The sequence below is a fragment of the Cydia strobilella genome, chromosome 20, assembly GCF_947568885.1.
Source record: "Cydia strobilella chromosome 20, ilCydStro3.1, whole genome shotgun sequence".
NCBI lineage: Eukaryota > Metazoa > Arthropoda > Insecta > Lepidoptera > Tortricidae > Cydia > Cydia strobilella.
In genome coordinates this window covers 3572611-3585023 of record NC_086060.1, presented here as the reverse complement: position 1 = coordinate 3585023, position 12413 = coordinate 3572611, and the positions used below count along the sequence as shown (strand labels likewise).

The 12413-nt window shown below is 40.1% G+C and overlaps 1 protein-coding gene across 1 annotated transcript in view; it reads right to left on the bottom strand.

Moving 5' to 3' along the window:
* Positions 1-12413, bottom strand: part of LOC134750458 (attractin-like protein 1) — a 31728-nt gene that overhangs the window by 15927 nt on the left and 3388 nt on the right. The window contains exons 2-12 of the mRNA XM_063685617.1: positions 11014-11226; positions 9899-10065; positions 8814-8894; positions 8105-8216; positions 7169-7306; positions 5746-5889; positions 4237-4379; positions 2995-3107; positions 2518-2667; positions 1379-1487; positions 258-369 (exon numbers count right to left, since the gene is read on the bottom strand). Of these exons, the coding sequence (XP_063541687.1) occupies positions 258-369; positions 1379-1487; positions 2518-2667; positions 2995-3107; positions 4237-4379; positions 5746-5889; positions 7169-7306; positions 8105-8216; positions 8814-8894; positions 9899-10065; positions 11014-11226 (1482 nt within the window). The remainder of the gene's footprint in view (positions 1-257; positions 370-1378; positions 1488-2517; positions 2668-2994; positions 3108-4236; positions 4380-5745; positions 5890-7168; positions 7307-8104; positions 8217-8813; positions 8895-9898; positions 10066-11013; positions 11227-12413) is intronic.

Here is a 12413-nt window from a genome sequence, read left to right as displayed (position 1 = left end):
TCGAAAATTACTATATATAATTTACACACCTAAATAACCATAAAAATTTAAAAAACGTAAAGATTGAACCAGGGATCGGATACCGGTATTTTTTGTATGGGAACGAAATCGGTATTTTTTCGTTCTTTGATAATTATTTCACTTCTAATTGGGCAATCTAATAATACGAAGTCGTACTAAAAACACAACTGGGTCCTACATTTAGAGTATAAATTATTTCGAAATATATGGTTATTTCCAAGTTTTTGAATAGGTACCTTATATCATACAATAGGGCGCCGGCCGAGTAGCACTGGGAGCCAGCAGGATTACTAACCGCGGCCGCTGCACTGTCGTTGTGAGCGTTACCGCCGAACACTAGCATAATACCTGCAAACAAACAATATAACATAACATTACGATCATCATCATCATATATTTAAGAGTTATACTCTTGTTGGTGGAGCGATTTCTATGTGTCGGTCCTCTGCCTTCTCCTTGACAGCCTGATACGACACGACGTTGAGTTTTTTCTTTACTTGATCTATGTATGTTCTCCTTGGTCTCCCCCTCCATCTCCTTGCCTCAACTGTCCCTTCAATTATGTTTTTGATAAATTCGTCATGTCGTAGCAGGTGCCCAAGCAACGATAACAAAACGATATCTTTTCTTTTTCATTTACATCTTTATACACAAAAAAAACCTTTGCCGTAACCTTAAAATATATATTTTTTTAAATGCAACCCAACCGAATAAATACAGTTATAATTTTTTGAAATGTCCAAATGTTACTTAAGAACTTTTCCTCTTACAATAAAACTCAAGTCAGTTTAAAAGTAGTAAATGTGTGATATGAAGCACGGATAGTTTAGTTCTAGTTATAAAGCGTATATACGTATATAAAATTTATCACTCGCTTTTAGGTAAAGGAAAATATCACGAGCAGACCAACTAATCCTAATAAGGCCTAGTTTTTCCTCAGGGTCATATGAGTTATTTTCATAAAAAACCGGCCAAGTGCGAGTCGGACTCGCGCACGAAGGGTTCCGTACAATTACGAAAAAAAACAGCAAAAAAATCACGTTTGTTGTATGGGGCCCCATTTAAATATTTATATTATTCTGTTTTTAGTATTTGTATTAGCGGCAACAGAAATACATCATCTGTGAAAATTTCAACTGTCTAGCTATCACGGTTCATGAGATACAGCCTGGTGACAGACAGACAGACGGACAGCGGAGTCATAGTAATAGGGTTCCGTTTTTACCCTTTGGGTATGGAACCCTAAAAATTAGTTTGCTCTAAATATGGGGATTTTTGGGATACATCCGGGAGAGTCCTAAGACGATGATGACGAGGAGGTGACGAGTACATATTTATGTTTAAACATTTAACAAACCTGGCGATAATATAATGGCGGAATGTAGATATCTAGGTGTGGGCGCGGAGGGCAGCGGACGCCATATTCTTCTCTTGTACTCGTATTCATACAGAGCTGCTGACGGCGCCTGAAAAAAAAAGAAAGGTAAGAACACTGTGCGATTTCTTAGGACTTTGCCGAAAACTAAGCTAAATATTAGGACGACCCGTCCAGCGTAACTTTGTGCCTATAGCCAGGCCTATGGAACTCCGCACGAGCTCGGATTTATACCTACGATTCTCGTCCCGCCGGCGGTACAAAAGCCAGCTAGTTGGTTGCCACACGCGCTAACGCACGCACGTCACCGCGCGCTATGCCAAAAAAATGTCTTCGAAACAAACAAATAACAGAGCTTGTAGTGAGGATAGATGCAGAAACAACAAAATATAATTTTTTCCTCTTTCGGCAGATGAGGAAAAGTAAGTAAACATTTTCGATATAGGTACTTACACCTACTGTTATATTATTTTTACGATAGTTACAAGCTACGTAGGTACTATTAAATTGTTTTAAAGATGTTTTTACAACACATTTATAGTTAGATATCTACCTAAGACACCTAAGTATTTGAAGAAGCGTCGGCAACCCTAGCGTTGTGTCGGCGCGCGCGGTGCGGGGAGCGGCGCGTTGAAGGTCACTCCATTGTATTTTTGTGTAGGTATCAAAACGGTAGGTATTTGACTTTCTTTGAGAGATAAGTATCTGTTCGTAAGAACTATTATATGAAGCATCAGAGAAGTAGTAGAGTAAAATAATTAATTTTACAAGTTTTAATAAACAGGGCTCTCCTATAATCGTGTTACACGCCGATCTATGTACTCGTATAAGACAGCGATTTGACACAGACACATGGATCTTATTCTAAACGGGTTCGAAAACCATCACCATGTTTCACGGATACGATAACCCGGCGACGGGTACCCAAAACCCGGACGCGATCGAAATATAGGTACCTGCGCCGCCTCGCTCTGGGACACGAGACCGCCGTGCACGAACACGCGGTCGGACAGCGGGTCCAACACCGCCGAGTGCCCGAAGCCCCCGCGCGCCGCCCAGCCCACTGTCGGGGCCGACACCCACACGCCTTCTTCTATATGGTACTCCTGAAATATAGGTACCTGCGCCGCCTCGCTCTGGGACACGAGACCGCCGTGCACGAACACGCGGTCGGACAGCGGGTCCAACACCGCCGAGTGCCCGAAGCCCCCGCGCGCCGCCCAGCCCACTGTCGGGGCCGACACCCACACGCCTTCTTCTATATGGTACTCCTGAAATAATCATCCAATTTCAGAAAAAGCTAAATGAAACAAAGTCACACCAGCGGCCCACACAACGTAGTTCAAACAAATTTTAAATTAGAAAAGTCTGTTAACGACACAATAATGTTATAAAATAAAGGAAAAATTATAAAAAACACTGTGGGCGCGTTTCGAACTAGCATTAACTGTATCCCATTGTATAAATTTATTAATATTTCGATGTTATAAAAATTTCCTTTATTACAAAACATTTAAGAAGCATTTTTCAATAACTCATTGGAAACAAAACAATTTTTCTTTATTTTTTTCTCATATAATTTAAAAGCTCACTCTTACCTGTACCAAGTGAAGATAGCCGTAGTGCGGCGAGTGACCGAAAAACACGAGCATCACCGGCTTGTCATTGTAGCGGACTACCACCGCCGTGTGACCCGACACGGCTAAACCGCCTGCAACAATATTAGTACATTATTGTCGCGGATCGGAAGTAGCTACTTGCTGGCTGAAGATTCGTTTTAAACGGACGACCTTGGGAGTCCGTTTAATTGAATCCGAAGCCAGCAAGTAGCCTTCCAGCCGAGACATATATAGTGCTTTTCTCAAAAATGGCGCAATAAATACAAATATAATAGAAATATTTTACAGAAGCAACGTTCTTATGTATATATTTTAACAGAAAAAAGTAATAAGATTTGCTTTGCCGCCGATTTTTTTTTAATTAAAAATAGAAGTGTATTTTGCTGCTGAAAATACGCCAACCTATTTGAGACACCTAAATAGTCGCGGTACCAACATTATAATAATAAGTACTGATCATCTGTTTGGCTGTTTAATGGACCTATGCCTTCATTTGATATGGCCACTTCAACTTTTAAAAAGTTTGGAACTCTACAAATAATGGAATTTGTATGCAACATTGCAGTCCCGAAAGCGAGACTGCAATGTTTTTAACTTTTTAATTTTTAGACTGACCATAAACAACGCACTTTGCGACCTACTTTTTAACCGGCAACGTCGACTTTGCCGTCTATTTTTGAGAAAAATACATTATTGTCGAGGCTCGGAAGTTGTTACTTGCTAGCTGAGGATTCAGGAAACGGACGACCTTGGGAGTCCGTTTAGTTGAATCCGAAGCCAGCAAGTAGCCTTCCAGTCGAGTCATATACAGGGTGGCTAAAAAATAAGTACATTCCCGATGCCAGGGAATTTTTGGGATTATACTGAGCAACTTTTACTATGGGATCAACCACGAAATCGCGAATCTTTTTAACTTTTTAATTTTGGACTGACCACCACCAACACCAACCACCACCACCACCAACACCACCACACCAACAACACCAACAACACCAACTATGCACCATTTTATTTACTCCTAATATTATAAAGATACTAACGTTTGTATTATAATTTATAATTAAGAAAATGTACATTTTCTTAATGGCGCCCGCATTCCCAATTTCCACATCTCTTATGTCAATTTTCACAACGCGATCGGACTATAAACCAAAAAGTTCAAAAGGGCGTCCAGTTTTATATTCCAATTTTTTCTAAATAAATGGAAGATTCAGAACTAACCACAATGTTTCATGGGTGCAGGCCTGTTCCCACATATGGTGGGGGTGGCGTTCAGCCATTGAAGCATTGGCGCAGCCAAGTTTAGTCTCCATACTTCGTTGGTTACTTCTCCTGCTCGCCCTTCTCGGCCAGCCAGTTCGCCGCTGTAACAAAATAACAAACATTGTGTCATCTCCTTATTTGCGATTTTTAGGGTCCCGTATCCAAAGGGTAAAAACGGGACCCTATTACTAAGACTCCACTGTCCGTCTGTCTGTCACCAGGCTGTATGTCATGAACCGTGACAGCTAGACAGTTGAAATTTTCACAGATGATGTATTTCTGTTACCGCTATAACAACAAATACTAAAAAAAGTACGGAACCCTCGGTGGGCGAGTCCAACTCGCACTTGGCCGGTTTTTTTTAGGTTAAAATAAAAATTCATAGAAACATCGTTAGTTTCCTCTTTTTAACAATCACTATTGTTGTCTGTGTTATATGTATGTACTTGCAGTCTCAAATCGATATGACTTTATAATAGGTTAAAATCGACTAACAAAATTATGACATCGTTAATTTCTTAATTACTTAGGTTAGGTTAGGTTAGGCTGTTACCTCTTTTTAACAATAACTAATTTCAGCTATACCTAACCTAAATAATTAAGAAATTAACGATGTAATAATTTTGCTAGTCGATACTCGATTTTCACCTATTATAAAGTCATATCGATTTGAGAGTGCAAGTCCATACATTTAACACAGACGACAATACAATAATTTAGTACCATCCGACTGACTGGATGATGGAGTCAGAAGAAACAGGAACTCTTCGATAGTCTAGAGATTAGGCCTAGTTGGCAATCAATAAGTGACTTTATAAATGACAACCGGTCTGGCCTGTGGGTAGTGAAGCCGATGGTCCTGGGTTCGAATCCCAGTAAGGACGTTTATTTGTGTGATGTGCACAGATATTCGATCCTGAGTCATGTATTTAAGTATTTATATATTATATATCATTGTCTGAGTACCCATAACACACGCCTCCTCCTATAACCTTGTAAGGCCCATCATACAGTTTCCCTATTTTTAATTTGAACCTTGTTGTATAGAAGATTAGGGTGACTTTCGTATGTTTTAGAAAACAATGAAACAAAAGAAATGCTACTTAATTCAGTTAGTGTAAGGTTCAAATTAGATTGAAACAGAGTGTACATTGTAATGCACATTGGGCCTTACGAGGATAAAATAATAATAATAATAATAACAGCTAAAAAATCACGTTTGTTGTATGGGAGCCCCATTTAAATATTTATATTATTCTGTTTTTACTATTTGTTGTTATAGCGGCAATAGAAATACCATCTGTGAAAATTTCAATTCTCTAGCTATCACGGTGCATAAGATACAGCCTGGTGATAGACAGACGGACGGACGGACACACGGACAGCGGAGTCTTAGTACGTAATAGGGTCCCGTTTTTACCCTTTGGGTACGGAACCCTAATAAAAAGGAATGTCAAAGCTAGTCACCCTCTCTCGGTGTCGTCGGAGGCGACGACGCCGCCGTACAGGATGAGCTCGTCGTCGAGCAGCACGGCGGAATGCGCGAAACGCGGCGCGGGCGTGTCGCCCAGCGTTACCACGGACTCCCATTTGTTCTCTGCTACTTTATATCTGTGGACAAACAATTTTTTATTTTGAACACAAACAGTGCGCTGGTGGCTTAGCGGTAAGAGCTTGCGACTTTCAATCCGGAGGTCGCGGGTTCAAACCCCGGCTCGTACCAATGAGTTTTTCAGAACTTATAGTACGAAATATCATTTGATATTTACCAATCGCTTTTCGGTGAAGGAAAACATCGTGGAGAAACCGGACTAATCCCAATAAGGTCTAGATTACCCCTGGGTTGGAAGGTCAGATGGCAGTCGCTTTCGTAAAAACTAGTGCCTACGCCAATTCTCGGGATTAGTTGCCAAGCGGACCCCAGGCTCCCATGAGCCGTGGCAAAACGCCGGGATAACGCGAGGAAGATGGCTTAGAACACAGTCATAATATACATGTTACATATGTTTTACACATAGTGTTGTTAAAAGACTAGTCTTTAAGACTTTTGAACCTTAACAACTCGCGAACCTTTAAGACTCAAGCTTTGAAAGCGTTAAAGGTTTGCTCACAAAGCGGTTTAGAACCTTAACGACTCAAACTTTTTATGACTTGTCAAAATGAAGTCAGACTCGGGCTTCATAGGGAACTCTAGCTTTTTAACTTAAGCTCAAACCCCTGAACCTTAAAAGCTTGTGTCAATTCACCCCGATTCATGTGATAGAGGTACCAAAGATTTTTTTTGTTTTTGCTCGAGCACTCTTTGTCAGCGTGTTCACATTTCACAACACATACCTATTCATACCAAGTTTCAACTTTCTAGTACTAGTCACTGAGCCAACCCGCGGACTGACAGACAAACGAACGGACAGACATGGCGAAACTATAGTTGACTATACGGAACTCCAAAAACGCGATAAGTCATAATTATCTTTTTCTGTTTTTCTCTATTTCACAAAAACGTATTAAATTTCACCCTACCCTATAGCATAGGTTAATGTTATTTGTTGAAAGCTTTTACTTTTTGCTCCAAACCTTTACTGCTAAAAACCTTACAGACTTAAACCTTCAAAGCTTGAGGCCAAAAGACTCGAGGTTTCTTTGCTCGTAAGCAGCAACACGAACTCTTAGCGAGTCGTTAAGGTTCCGAGGCTTTAAGGTTCGAGGCTTCAAGGCTCAGCAGTCGCGACTCAAGTCTTGTAGTTTACGCCTCAAAGCTTAAATCCACAACACTATGTACACGATGTACAAAAACTGAGAAGCGATACAAACAGACCTCGAGGGCAAAACAATATTAATAAAATAAAAAGGTAGGTAAGAACAACTCCTACTAAAATTTCATAGAACTTACCTATAAAGGAAGTCAGCCTGTCCAAAACTCTCTCCCCCCACCCTCAATATTTCTCCCCCCCTCTGCACCAACACATGCCCCGCTACCGCTGGTGCTGCCTCTTCATCCACACCTTCTCCTGGTTCTTTCCATAGCCATCTGTTAATATTTAAAAATAGTAAATAAGTTATTTTGTATAACAGACCACGTATTCTAAAGACATAGCATAGTCCCGCTAATACGGTAGCTTCACTCGATAAATTTTCGAATTTCGAATCAGGTCACCAATCCTACTTCAGTCGGCGGACCACATGTCTTTGAACGGACCAATCACGGCACGGGACTTGCTCACCTCGTCCCCCGCACCCCTGTATTTTTGGCACCATCGGTTTCATGAAATAATTGCTCTATACGAGTTCTTTAGAAATAGGTGTTGTGTTTTGTATCAAGCAAAAACATCTGCGAACGGTGCTAAAGCATAGAATAAATATAAAAGTGAAAAAAATTACTGTCTCGGATGAGAATTGAACTTACGACACTTGATCGCCCATTGCTTTGACATCTGAGCTACCAAGATCTCACCCAAGGACAGTTGAAAGTGCCCCATGGCGCCCGAGATATAATCGCTTACTTAAACTTACGCGTCGTTACTTCAAATCAAAAAGGGAGAGTCAAAAGTAATAATTGAATATGTTTTGACTGTTTTTTCGATCACATCACACTATTCGATAGTAGTACAGCACACTCAATTTAAGGTATTGGCCATGAGCGAAGTGCGTTGTGGGGGGAAAGTGACGACAACGCACTGTATGGGAAAAATGCAAACTCTCATAGATACAATATTCACAGTATTCACACTACTGGACAGCTGACAACCGTCAGATAATATCCCATACAAAGAGCGAATATCACCATGCTTACAACTCACAACAGTTAAAATTCGGAAATATATCTTACCTCCAGCCAGCAATGGATACGTCTCGACTGCAGTCCGCTCCGGAACGTTGGGGGGTGCAAACGCATCCTTTAGGGGTGCAAGTCCCGCCGCCGTAAGCTTCGTTGCAGTTATCTGTGAACAGAAGTAGCTACGATGACAAAATTGAATTTTTATACTTAAATCATACTCCTAAATTACGTATGGAGAGGTCCTGACCGTCTCGGTTATTTTTTTTAAATGTCATTTTTCGAAAATGTGATGTGTATTGAAACATGAAAAAGCTGTCATTTGTCACTTTATTCTTTCAAATATTAAATGTCACTTTAACAAATTAATGTATTTTGCTGGTTTTTACTGCTAAGATCAGTGATACATTAGTACATTACCCCCAATGCGAAGCTAATATTGATGACACTGATAAGTGATATGCTAATTAGTAAGCATTTAAGGCCGTCAGCCGCATTACCCTACATATAAATACATTTACGTACTGTCAGTAAAGCAATATGTATATAATTTCAGCAACATAGCGAAACTAAACCATTTTGTTTTATCGAGCAGATAGGCACGTCTGCATACGATATTGCAATTTTTTAATATAAAGAAACTGATCCCTGCTCTGGGCAAAAGTTTAACTTGCGAACTTTTGGAACACCGGGGGTTTGGAAGCGATATAACCAGTGTTTCAAAAGGTCACAAGTACGAATGTAGCCCGAACCGAATGACTACCTGGACAAATCTGTTGATCGCACGCCACTCCGATCCATCCCGGATTGCACCGACACGTGCCTTCGTCGCATTCGCCATGGTCTGCAAAAAAAAAGAAATAAAGTGACTCAGGTATTCAATTCAGCCAATTGCTGCGTGCAAAACACGCATAATGTATAAATTTTTATAACTTATGAAACACTCCAATTTCAGGCATTTCGATATATTTTCAAACCCCTAGAGCTTCTGAAACCTTCGTACAAAATTTTAAATTTATTAGTTACTCTTCAATGAAGGAAAACAACGAAGAAACAGAACTGATCAAAATAAGGCCCTAGATTTCTGTAAACTGTGTTTATATAGCCCGTATAATAAAATTACGGTTGAAATAGCCGATCTACTAGACAATCTGACCAATATGTCTGTCATTTTAGTACAAAACTAGCTAGTCAGATTGGCTAATCTAACAGTCTTTTTAGTATCTCACTTCACATGACGACCCTGGGTGCATCTTTTCATTATTAAATCATATGGCAGTCACTTTTCCTGTGTCTCCGCAAATTCTTGGGCTTATGTCGCCAAAAGCGAAACCTAGTATTATTTAGCATGTAATTAGGTTGCTAAAAACCGCAGATTTAGATTTAGATTCATTTATTTCATAATACAGATTACATTATAAATTGCAGGCATGTCAATCTACAAGAATTCATATTATGATCGTCAAAACAAGGATGTCATAAGAATATAATCAATAAAATAATAATTTATAAATTAAATAATTACAGAATAATAAGATTTCAAAATAATGTCAAGATAGTATCTCCTGTGGTGGATCGTCAAAATACATCATACATCATTCATAAATTCACTAACAGAATACAATGGTTGGCAGTTTTTTGGATGCGACTGAACGGCACTAAAGTAATCAGTGTGTTTATTGCTGTCATAGGTATACAAGTTGGTAAATTGGTACAGTAAGAAGGTACGTACGGAATAAATCTAGCAGCGGTGAGGCGTCATAAGAGCCAAACGCAAGCCTAACTGATTTGGCTTTAATACTCTTTCTTTAAGAGCAATGGTTTACAGTTCATAAGGAAGATACGTACTGCTACAATTGGTCCTATGATCATCCGACGGGCAGGAATAAGCAGCATAAGTGATGTTGAAGCCCTCCATAGCGAAGGCATCATCGGAGAAGAAGTGCAGTAAGGCGCTGCCGGAGCGCGCTATCACTTGCCGCGTCCAACCTGATTCACCTGGCTCCATTACACCACTGGAATAGAATACAAGTTTATTAATTTTTTAAGAATATTTTTAACAACACTAAAAATTTTCATCATCATGGGAGAAACTAAAGCTCACAGACTCTGTTGGCTGGGCCATGTTGAGAGCCCAGCAGGAAGAAGTCCTATCGGATGCCCCAGGTATCGCTGGTGCGACATGGTGGAGGCGGATCTGCGCGAGCTTCGAGTCACCAATTGGCGAGAGGTCGCACAGGACCGAGAAAAGTGGCGCTGCGCTGTCTTGTGTCGGTGGCCAAGTCTCATTTTGGGTCACTGAGCCAACAGAGTAAGTAAGTAGTAAAAATTTAGACGGCACAGTTTGATGGGTTGCTAAGAACATCTGAGCTACCAAGATCTCACCCAAGGACAGTTGAAAATGCCCCATGGGACCCGAGATATTTTCGCTTACTTAAACTTACGCGTCGTTACTTCAAATCAAAAAGGGAGAGTCAAAAGTAATAATTGAATGTGCATAACAAATATTTTTCTGAAATTCGTTGTACATACTAATTTAGTAGGACCGCTTTAGATATCATTGGGAAATCCTGCGTACAAATACCGCAAAGACATTATATCGCGATAATATTGCCGAAATTCGGAAGAGCACATGTGATAGAGTACCTGACAAATCCAGACGGAACCTGAAAAACAGCCTCTAACCCTAAAATCCTGTCGTAGGTGAATATATCTGTTATCAGAATAAAATAAAATGGAATGTCAAATAGCCAAATTTCCCTTGCTGCTCCAGTTGCTTAGACGGGGCAAAATTGTCATGAATATTATTCTGTTTGTTAACCTTTATGAGGCCTTCCTCATAATGTATTTTTGACAATGCTCAAAAATACATCAACTTTTTTTATATCTTCTTGAAAGTGCGATTCAGCAAAGAACGCCACCTAGCAGAAAATCATGCAAACTTACAGCGCCATCAGACTCACCTAAAAATGGCGAGTAGCCTTACAGCGCGCACGCTGTCCCCGTCATACACGTAGAGATGGTCCCACCCGCACTCCGTGGCGAAGGACTCCAGTCGGATGCGGACCGCCGGCGGCGAGGGGCCCAGGCGAGGGGGCGCCACTAGCCACGTGCATTGCGTGCTCACGCTGTAGTTGCCGGGGCCGTCCGTTATAACCCCGAAGGTGTCTGTGAGACTGGAAAGGAAACTGAATTAGTTTTTGGCAAAAATTTCATTTTTGGTACAAGCTTTTATGGCTGGATGTATTTTTCTTTTCACGGGCAACTTAAATACTCATCGAGACAATTTTAACAAACCCAAACATAATTGAGTTGCGCGGTTTTATCACGGATTTCCTATGGCCACCTGCTGTGTCCATCATCAGATCAGCTTGATGGTACCATAATATTGCATTGTCACCCAATGCAAGATTGGCTTCGCAAGCCACATTAGAGCGTTCCATGTTCCCCATTAAAAACAGTTGGAGTCGCCGTCGTCGGATACGGCAGGTTGTGTGTTTTGGATGTTATTGAGTGGGTCAATATAAGTTTCTACAATTAAACAAAACTCATTACACCAACATTACACTGCCAACCAAAGTACAGTAAAAAAAAACAAGTTAAATAGAAACAGACAGAATTGTGTAACCTTTTTAAGCGCTGAATCCCTAGAGACCATTACAAATTAACTACACTAATTGTGGCCATCAATTTAATCAGGCACTTAAGGGCACTCAGATGAAGGTCTGCAGGGATTCAATTGCCATTAAAATTTATTTTGCTACAAGGTTTGGTGCAGACAGAGATGCTTTCTGACCTATATTTTACACACTAGATTTATTTCTGAGTTACGGATGTGGTATATATTTATCTATTTTGTATTGTGTGTACTGATTGTCTTTTTTACTTTCATTTCAAATTGTTTAATTTCATATTATTTCTTTAACTTTACTATCCGCTTAGGATATAATAAATAAATATTGCAGTATATTAGTTAAACCAAGGGTGCAAAACTCCTCCTTTTGGCTATTCTCAGCTTCGTTAGGCTCAGCATTATTAGGGTTGACACAACTTTACGTCCCTTTGCGTGCACGACCACAGATAAGATAATGACTTGAATTTTGACAACCCTAAATAGCCGAAAGGGACTTGATTTGTTCCTGAACCGCTGTCAAACTTCGGTTTTGTAGGAAGTTTCCCTTCTGTATGGTAGTACTATTATTTATTCTGTAGTCAAACCAAACCTACACAGTTTTGCAATACTTTGTTTATGGTGCACTTATGGAATCACTTCAGTTTTGGAAATTAGTTAAATGCGTTTTTTAAAATTCTATCTTCTTTACTCCAGGAAGTAAACATAAAAATTATCTACAGCAAATTATCT